Consider the following 10,673-nt stretch of genomic DNA (forward strand, 5'->3'; position numbering starts at 1 on the left):
ACGCTCTTTTAATGTTTCAATTTCGATGAGCATACATCAAGCTATATAAGATGGTAAAGGATATACAGTCCAACCTAACTTGCAGAGTGCATATAATAAAAATTGCATTTGTGGCGGACTCTATTATTTCTTGATGTATGATTGAAAAGGGAGACCAATGCAATGCATTTTTATATGGGTAATGAAAGTTATAGCAGAAGCGTTTTATAAAGCATAGCAAATTGTTGTTTATATTTGTATTATAATGATCATTGAATGTAAGGTTAGGGTTTATGATAATACCTAAGTCTATCTTTATCACACTTTTCAACATTCTGATGTCCTAAGGTAATTGGCATATTGATTATGTTTGATTTTCTAGTTAGTAAAGGTTAGTTGCATATTTTTACATTTAGTTGAAGCAGGTTTTTGTTACACTAAGTGTGGAATATCTGTGTTTCAGTTTTGAATGTGTTGATGTCTTCGGCTTTTTTAATTTATTAAAAAAGTTTCATATCAGGCATAACATTTGATAACGGCACAAAAGCATTTGTAAACAAACTTTCTAAGGCCCTTTACACGCGAACCAAAGTACGCCCACGCAATCCAATACCACTTTCGGAAAGGTGATAGTTGCCCCTATCCGATGATGTTGTTGATTTACGTGGGTGTACTTTGGTTCGCGTGTAAAGGGCCTTAGAAAGTTTGTTTACAAATGCTTTTGTGCCATTATCAAACGTTATGCCCGAAATCATCAGCGTAAATCAAAGATTTATGTTTTTTTTAAGAATGAAGGATACATAGACTACAAATAGAATGAATAGAAGAGGTACTAAATGAGAGCCTTATAAAACTCCCAATTTGACATGAATAGGGGTTGATTTTTTTTTTCTGTTGAATACTACCAGATATTTTTTAAGCAATTGGACGAGTTTGGACTGGATTCCCATCTTTTGCAATTTAAAAAGAAGAATGGGTATGTCGACGCGATCAAATGCTTTGTTGTAGTCTATGTACAAAGTTTCTACATGGTATCCATTATTAATTGCGTCGATTTTTTGTCTTATGGCGTATGCATGTGCGTAGAAAGTTAACCTAAACATAACTGCAGAATAACTTTGAAGAGTACCGCCAACCGATTTGACTTCTTTAGATCGAGCAACATCTTCCACACCTACGGTGTTTTCGTGCGTCTGTTCAACACAAATTGATAACAATCCTACCTTTGTGGGGTTTGCACGGCAGCCGTTGGCGTCGTTCATCTAATCCTCCAGAGACGCTCGTGCAGTGCGTCCAAAATTATTCCAAAATCACGTTTTCCACTAGGAATAGGCTGTTAGCCCACCCGTTTACCCGGCAATCACTTTTACGAGGCCTTGCACGGCATTCGACGTCGTACGTTAAATCCACCGTTGGCGATCATAAGATACGCTACCGTTGTAGGACTTCTACCCTATAGTGTGTGCCATATTTACTTGCATTCATATAGTTTTTTCGTGTTTATTTATAGTGCTTTAATGATCTACTATTAGTGGTCTATAAAGCTTCCTCCTAAATATAATTTAACCTCTGAATACTAAAACCAGCAAAAGCCAAAGATTCAATAAATACAATTTGAACGAGCTTGTATCTGAATATACTTTGTACTAATCATAATATCTATCCATGCCATAAAGTATAGTTAATTTACATTCATGTTTTGCGTCAAGCAAACAAACGTCAACACCCTGCAGAAGGCTTGGAATCATGTCAAGAGTGCTTCAAATCAACATAAAGTTTCTCTTTTAATTGGTACCTGGTGATTGTTTTGATCCAACTACACCCTTATCAGCATCAAAATTAAAAGTAATCGTTTCAATTTATCGCCCCCTCAACTTGGGTGGTCTATCGATGATTGTGAATTGCAACCTGAATGACGCTGAAAACCATGGCTTTTGCACATTTCGATAAGCCAAAAAGGAAATCTCCATGTGCGATGTGTGTAAGCATTCACGTTCGCTCTGCGTTACCTTGACGACCACACATGAACCGAGAGCTAGCCTGATTGGACGACACCAGCGTTGTGCATTGCGGTTATGAAAAATAAAACTTTTAATTTCCCATAAAACCAGTGGGGAGTAATAAAGTGTCGATTCTAAAACGGGTATTTAATTTCCAGACAGGATTTTGGTGCCATTTCATTTGCTGCTCAGCGTCGTTCTGGTAGGCTTGGTTCTCTTGGTTGATGCGAATGAAAGGTGAATTGGCTGTCGGTGAGAGATGTTAATTGTGACTTTTGTCCTCTTGTAACCCCGTGAAATGGGAAATTGAATGCATAGAAAATGAAGGTGAAATATGATAATTTTCTCATGGGACGGTGGGAATTCCTAGGTCGTTCTAAGGAAGATAAAGTTTAGCTGTTCCATATAGGGGTGGTGGGGGTAAAATGGGCACGTTAAACCATTGTTTAAAGTCTGTTCCATTTAATTATTTATTTATTATTATTACTACAGTCCATCTGACTTGGTAGTATCAATGAAACACTTAAATCTAAATATAGTCACTCATTAAAAATTAACAATTGACCAACATAAGTTATTTTTCTGAACATATATGAGTGATGGTTTCTAATTTAAGCACAGCACTAGCTTTCCTTTAGTTCGAGTGGATGTGAAAAAAACGCAGTAGGCTCTGCCCGCGAGCGGTTGGTTTTGTTTTCGCTGGCGCTGATTTCATCTGTTTTTCGCATATTTTTTAAATTGTACCAAAGCAAACAAATATTAGTTTTCGCGTGTGGTTAATTTTAAATTTAGATCTATCACGTCTTAAGAAGTTTTTTTTAGTGATATTGTAATTAACGTGAAAAATCTGGGACAAGAATTTGTTTCAAGTAGCTGTGTTGCTGTGGTGTCGCGTCGGTCGGTTTTTCATTTCGCTTGTTTTTGGTGCTTTGCCTCCCTCCCAAGAAGAGTTTTACCGGGTATTTTTTTTTCTTTTTTTGGTGCTGGCGTTCTGCCTTCCGGAGGATGCACGCGAATGAGGTGTCAAGCAATTCAGTGCAAATGAAAAACTTCGAATGTGATTCAAAATGTCGTGTGTGTGTGTGTGTGTGTGTGTGTGTGTGTGTGTGTGTGTGTGTGTGTGTGTGTGTGTGTGTGTGTGTGTGTGTGTGTGTGTATGTGTGTGTGTGTGTGTGTGTGTGTGTGTGTGTGTGTGTGTGTGTGTGTGTGTGTGTGTGTGTGTGTGTGTGTGCGTGTGTGTGTGTGTGTGTGTGTGTGTGTGTGTGTGTGTGTGTGTGTGTGTATATATGTGTGTGTGTGTGTGTGTGTGTGTGTGTGTGTGTGTGTGTGTGTGTGTGTGTATATATATATGTGTGTGTGTGTGTGTGTGTGTGTGTGTGTGTGTGTGTGTGTGTGTGTGTGTGTGTGTGTGTGTGTGTGTGTGTGTGTGTGTGTGTGTGTGTGTGTGAGAGTGTGTGTGTGTTCCCTCTAACCCCCACTGGCCGGCACTGTTATTATGGAAGAACTCTCTCTACAATGTCGCGTTTATGGTCATTGTAGACAGCTTTAGTCCGGGAGTTAGAAGGTGATAGCTCTCTTGCAGATCCAGCAACCCATTTCAGAATATCTGGAGAGTCACGCCCATTCCGAGGTTACTTTCACTCACAATAAGCCCCGCATGTATGCATCACCGTTATCAAATGGATATTGGTGATACATACACACTTCCAGGTTCGAAAATATTCCGTCGTTATTTGCTTCTTTTGGAATCCCTTGGACTTTTTCTCTAACGCTTGGTATTTCATTCCGTGCTTCACCAGCAATTTCCTTCCGTAGACAGTCCTTGGTTGGTTGGTTCTAATATGATTCCGCATTTTTTGGTCGGTTTGATGTCCACCATATGTTATTGAATTGCCATGGTGATCTGGGACGAGGCTCACGTCCAAAGTCACTGGTCCATCGAGCGCTCCGTTTGCGAAAGGAGAATGAAAGAAATACGAAAGGGATCAGTTTCAAGAAGTGACAGTTTCATCAGATTCCCCAACTAACCATACTCAAGCAAAGTAAGAATATACAAGCTATATTGCGACTATATGGTTACTTGGGTACTCATATGGCCGTCAGAATGGTTCATCGGTTGCGAAGTGAAGTATTTCTGAAAGTGATGCGTAATATTTCTCAATGTTTTGAATTTATCCTAACGTTACCTCAATGTTATTTCACAGACAAGCATACACAACACATTAAAAATTTATAATTGTAAACCCTACCGCCATCTGTCGTATAAACTTTAATGGGCAATACACTCAACAGATGGTTGTAGTGTGTAAACGTCAAACGCTAGGGAATTGATTATGTGCACCACAAATGGCAGTACTACCAACTAAAAAACATTTAAATTGACCGTTAAAAACGATTTTTATGAACGTTTTAAGAGTGTTATGTCTGCTTTTCTGTGATCATACCTTCACTATCACAACTTCGGGTAATCTGCGGAAGTACTTGCATTTTTCTCAGGCACTTTTGAGCTAACTGCAATTACTCTCTCATACTCGAAATGTGCCACGACCAAATTGGCACAACGACGCCCTATACGCTCTCTGACCGAAGCGCAGGGTGTGATTCAAAATGTCGTGTTGGGTTGTAAAACAACGCGGAAGATTTTTTCGATTACCGCGAGTGAACAAACCGGTCCTTTTTCGGAGGCAGAATTTGGTGAGATCCATCTGATTTATAATCAATCATAAATGCATATTTCCATATGTTACTAAATACGCGCCAGATTTCGAAACATCACATTTCGAAATCTGGAAGTGTTTTTGCAGTACCATTATTCATATGATAACGGTAGTGTTTACATGCGGGGCTTATTGTACGTGAAAGTAACCTCGGAATGGACGTGAATTACCAGGCATTCTGAAATGGGTTGCTGAACCTGCAGTAGAGCTATCGCTTTCTAACTCCCGGACTAAACTTGCTTTAAATTATTACATCAAGGATTGTTGTAAGCAAATTTCTTCCATAATTCCACTGCCGGCCAGTGGGGATTAGATTGAATACACACACATACACATACAGCACTAGCTTTCCTTTAGTTCCTTTATGTTTCCGTGACATTTTCGATCATATCTCAAAAATGGTAAGACATGCCACTCTGAAATGTTCACCAGTGAAAGATATGAAGTATTGAAGCATGAAAGAAATTATGGTGGGTCATTATTTGTATTTATCAATTGTACAGACTGTTGATAAACTAATTAAACGCTACTAATTAATGATATAAACATCATTTTAGATTGACCAGGGTCTTAAAGGGAGTACACATCATTGAAGCTTTTCCAACAACGGTTTAACGGGATGTTCTGACCGTAGTTGGTGCGATGCCTTGGTAGCCACAGTTATGGTTGGCTACAAAGCCTTCTTGCCGGAACATTGAAGTTAATACTACACATCAGGTCGGGGCAATCAATATTGCCAGAGATAATGTCGAAAACAAACAACAAAGTCTTTCTCCATGATAGAGTACTCATTTCGATGAGTTGGCATATATCCACGTAGGGAGGATGTTGTTGTGCGTCATTCCAAGGGGGACCTTTTTTCTGAACCCGCTCAATATGATCGCTCTAAGTGGCATGGTGAGGAGCCCAAGCTTGGACGTCCAAAATACTCCGAACGAGAGAGAAGAACATCATTTTTATCAAAATCAGCAAAAGTATGCTGAATAAAACCTAGCATTGCGAATAATTTTGCGGTAATAGCAGAGAATCTCATCAGATGTGTTCAGCAACTCATAACTCCTTCTAGTGGGTGTTTGAGTCTGATAATCAAAGCACAGCGGAGAGCGAGTCCTGCAGAAGCTGATGATTTTTAATTTGCTGGCATTCGCTTCCATACCGTTTAAATTACATCAGTTTTCGAGTCAACGCAAGTCATCCTGCATGGCAGCGCAATCCAAGGCGGATGATAACTCGATATAGCTTCAAGTCATCAGCATACATTAGTTTACCGAAGTGAAGGAGCGAGCACATATCGTTGATGAATAATATGGAGATTAGCGGTCCACGAGGACTTCCTTGAAGGAACATCTGACGACGCAAGAAATGATCTGGATTTGTGTGGGTCAATCTTAACATACGCAGATCTGCCACAGAGGTATGAGCAAAGCCATCTGATGAACCAGATGGGGAGGCCTAGGTGGTCAAGTTTCTGTAACGCCGTTTCCTGACGAACGCTTATATCAAAATATCAAATCTAGTTTTCATTCTGTTTTCATTCTCTGATCGGGTATAGCTTGGTGAGGTATAAAAGCAAAATATTATATTAGTTTCCTATGATTTTTGCTATTGTTTAGATATGCCAACAACTAACTATGACTACCCGAGCAGAGAATGAGAACAAAATGAAAACTAAATATTTTGATATAAGCGTTCGTGATAACATATTTTGCTTACCGTGTGGTCGAGTTAACAGTAATCATAAGGAAAATGAGATCTAAATGGTATATGAAGGATATTATAAAGATAACAAATCATGTTTTCTTGATAGCAAATCCATGTATGCGTTTGAAATTAGTAATTTCGTTAATAATAAACAAAATATGTAATCAATTTGTTATGTTAACTATGGTAGGACAAAAATTATAAGTTATTATTTTGATATCATGATATCAAATTTAGTGATCTGAATGTTTTGAAATCTATTGGTTGATATAAAGATTCAAAATAAAAAAAAAATATTAAAAAGTTTTCATGTATTCAAAATAAAAACAAACCTATAGTTCAATCAGTTCTATCGATAATTATCACTTATATCGATTTCTAACAGTTATATCGACTTGTAAATTCAATTAGCTGGTAATAAATGTTGGTAAATATAACTTTAAAAATCAAAATTGTCTTTGTGATGTTCATAAACAAAACAGCAAGCATCCTGATTGACTCGTAAAAAAAAAATTAAAAAATAGATTTCAAAGATAAATGTGGATGCTCATTTTATAAAATATCAAATTTTGTTTTAAATTATATTTTTTAGAAATATAAAACTAATATCAGAATATTAATTCTACCGATATTTAAAAAATAGCTTGTCAAAATATGTTATCAATATCATTTCAAAAACATAATTTGATATGATTTTGATGGTATTTTGATATCCTACTTTGCTCGGGTTTCCTTTTTCTCAGTTATGGTCCCATAGATTTTTTGTTATTTTATCACTTACATCAATTAAACTAATAGCAATTATTGATATTCTGTTCCCAAATTTGAAAAAGTTAAAATAGCTATTGATTTGATATTGATGATTGTAACCGTCAACAATGTTGATGATGGTACATCACGCAACATCACCCTACTGCTTCTTTCTGAGATGACTACGTTGATGAATAGGTGGGTAAACAAGAGTTGCATTATAACACACCATTGCCTGGAAACGCTTTCGGCAATGAGGAGCTTTAGATAGTGATTAACGGTGCTAGAACTATTCCACAGCCGCAGACAATATACTGCCGCTCATCGCAAGTCGGTCCCTATTCCGTTTTTGTCAAAAATAAGTTTTTCAATGGAAGTGTTAGCAATGACCCTTATAATCGTTATATTGAACTCAACAACTTTGTTCTGGAAAAGTTTGGAAAAACAACCAAACGAATTGTCCCATCACATAAGATGCAATGGTACGAAAGTACTTAAGAGGAAGTTCACCGCTCCGAATTTTATTAAGACTATATACTATAAGATATTGAAAATCTTAAACAATCACATTTTTTTCTAATTTTTTAAAGAAAATTCGCGTGTAATTTTTTTTTTTAAAGTCATCATGGCTAAAGTTGTGCTCAAAAACCACAAAACATCGAACTTTCGGTTTTGCTGAAAGCTCAATTATTTTTCATAAAAAGATAGAAAAAATATTTTTGCATTTTATTTTTTTCGAGAATCAAAGGAAGAAGCTGATTTTTTTAGTTTTATATATTTTTCCCAACATTTTTAGAAAAATAAAAACGTGCCGAAATGATTGTTATATTTTCGGGGCGCTAAACTTCCACTTAAAACGTATTTTTCTTGGTTTTCTGATTTGTGATATGCGGCGGACTTGCCATGAGCGGCAGTATATATAAGTCAAACGCGTACTCTTTTGCCTGTGGATTTGAGGACATGCCTCAAATCCCCTGATCCATCAATGTATGCATTAGGCGAAGGAGTGCACGTGTGATTAGTATTGTCGAATTAATAACCTTTCGCTCAATGTCAACTTCTTTTAAATTTTCATACTGCCGTACTATAGCGGAACTAACAATCAATTCTCTTCAGAACTTCCTCTGGCTAATCTATTATCGCACTTAAACTACATGTTTATATTAGTAAAGCATTTCCTCACAACTCTGAAAATCTTAAACTTCCCGTATGAAGTAGCAAAACACTTTGATTGAAAGTTGATATTCTCGTCCTACCAGGCAGGTGCATGTTAAAAATAGTACCTGAACATTATTCCCATAATTACATCGACAGTGAAATTTAAAATAAATTATGAGTCAATTTGCAAGGAGGATTTTGCATTGCACCCAACCTGATGAAATAAAAACAGCCTACGGTAACTGTAAATAATCATAGAACCCTTAATTTACACACGACAACGGAGCCTTCGCAAGCCAGCGCTAGGTACATCGACGCACAAATAGCTTTAACTTCGTTCTCTTTTCCCAATCGTCGTCCTTAGTTTGGTCAAGCGGCTATTCTCTGCCGGCCCTAGCGTGTCCAATTTTAAAATATCCACTCTTTTTATTACAATAGTCATGCCGCAAACAACGACCTACCCTTTAACGTGTGTACACTTTGACGATCCGACTGTGTCGAACTCTTCTCCACAGAAGGTGAAGAATTGCTTACTCAGAAGGTTCTTTTCGTCTCTCCGGACCAGGCATGGAAAATTGATGATAGCGTAGAAATGTTTGATTACATAGCTGGGCATGGGTTGCCAAAGTAGTAGCTACCGTGCTCGTGCTGCTGCTGTGGTAGGCTGAGTGAAAGGATGAGAATATTTTGACTGTCTGGTGAACCTGTCAAGTGCTTCCTAGTAGAGGCCATGCGAGGTGAACGGTTCAAGCTCGTGTTAATCACTTTTTAGTTAAAAGTTCATTATGTACAGCGTTCATTGGCGCTAGTTAAATTATCAGTGATTGACTTTTTCTTTGCATACAGATTGTTACGAAATCAGATTTTATCACTCGAAATGACATTTAAGTGATATTTAACGATCAGATGAAGACTTTCCTAGTTCAATTTTCACATCGACAAATTTGAATATCTTTCCTTCGATGTTACCGTTGAATATTACCGCGAAAAGATCGTTAGATCACACACTGCACTATCAAATGTCCCATAGTGGCGGGGGAGGGTGACCGCGTTTGAATAAATCAACTCTTCCACTTCCAGATGATTCGGTCATGTCCCAAAATCTGTATAAAACCACCGGCCAGCATCTCAAAAGATATCAGTCTCACAGAGTTTTCCGTTTACATATCATCTAGTCCGTTAAGCTTCTTCAGGTTTGAAAATGTACAAGAAAGTGGTGAGTCGACAACTTAATAAATTTTCCTAGCAGCAGCGAAACGAAACGGTGCCGAAAAGTTAATTCCGCGATGAATTTGCCGGTGCAACGATTCGATTAGCATAATATTAGCACAAATAAAGTTAGCTCGAACCGATATATCATCAACCTGTTGGAAAAGTGCAAATGAGATGAACTGTGTTTGTGACATTTCCAACATGTGTTGGAAATTATCCAATATGAGTGTGGTAACATTTTCGTGTAAAATGTTAATTGATTCGTTGTTAATGATGCATTTTTGAAAATTTGTAAATGGAAAAACGAGGTCGTTTAATCAACCTGTGTCTCCTCCTAACAGTTCTTTGCCTCATTGGTGTTAGCCATGGCCATGGCTGCTCCACCAAAGGAATCATCAGACGTACGAGTTGTCCGAGATGCTGCCCGTAGTGGAATGGATGCCGATGCTACCGTCCATACCCAGGATCAGATCATCAACGGTGACGGTAGCTATGCGTACAACTACGAAACTAGCAACGGAATACGGGCCAACCAGCGAAGCGACAACGGCATCGACGCCAACGGGGAATTCTCGTTCGTTGCTCCGGACGGTGTCGAATACCGGGTGACGTACGTTGCCGATGAGAGCGGTTTCCAGCCACAGGGTGCCCATCTTCCGGTAGAACCTCCAGCGCCAGATCACGTGATCAGGATGCTGGAGGATCTGCGTGCTGCCAACAATCCTGATTTTGATATCGGCAATCTGGACGCTACCATTGCCCGATTGAAGGCTACTCAGGGGTAAAGTCGAGGCTAAGGCTACACCAATGGCTGTGCGATGGTGCGTTGTTTCACATGGGGTGGAACTTTGTACATATTTCAAAACATTAGATACGGAATGATTAGTGTAATGCGTGTAGGTTCTAAGTGTGTACATAAATGAGAATATTTAAAAAATGACATGCCGAGCGTATTTTTATTGCAGATTTGAAGGGTCAGTGAATCAGTGAGTTGAAGTTGAAGCATAAACTGCCGTTTTTATTAGTGACTTGGCCAATTTTAGGCCTTTCGTTGAACAACTTCGACAGATTCTCTTGGAGGAGTTACACCATGGAATCCACATATTTGATGGACTATAACCGGTTTGATCCCTCGGGAACTCCAACACGAAATCAG

The 10,673-nt window shown here is 38.3% G+C and overlaps 1 protein-coding gene across 1 annotated transcript; it reads left to right on the forward strand.

Annotated features, from left to right (window-relative positions):
* The first annotated feature begins 9,476 nt into the window (after positions 1-9,476).
* LOC135706657 (cuticle protein AMP1A-like) lies at positions 9,477-10,302 on the forward strand. Its single transcript, XM_065228302.1, has 2 exons — positions 9,477-9,521; positions 9,859-10,302. Exons 1-2 carry the CDS (start codon positions 9,507-9,509, stop codon positions 10,300-10,302), a joined length of 459 nt encoding a protein of 152 aa, XP_065084374.1. The 5' UTR covers positions 9,477-9,506.
* The last annotated feature ends 371 nt before the right edge of the window (positions 10,303-10,673 follow it).

The sequence above is a fragment of the Ochlerotatus camptorhynchus genome, unplaced genomic scaffold, assembly GCF_037179485.1.
Source record: "Ochlerotatus camptorhynchus isolate MF236.1 unplaced genomic scaffold, CSIRO-AGI_Acam_v1.1 ptg000284l, whole genome shotgun sequence".
NCBI lineage: Eukaryota > Metazoa > Arthropoda > Insecta > Diptera > Culicidae > Ochlerotatus > Ochlerotatus camptorhynchus.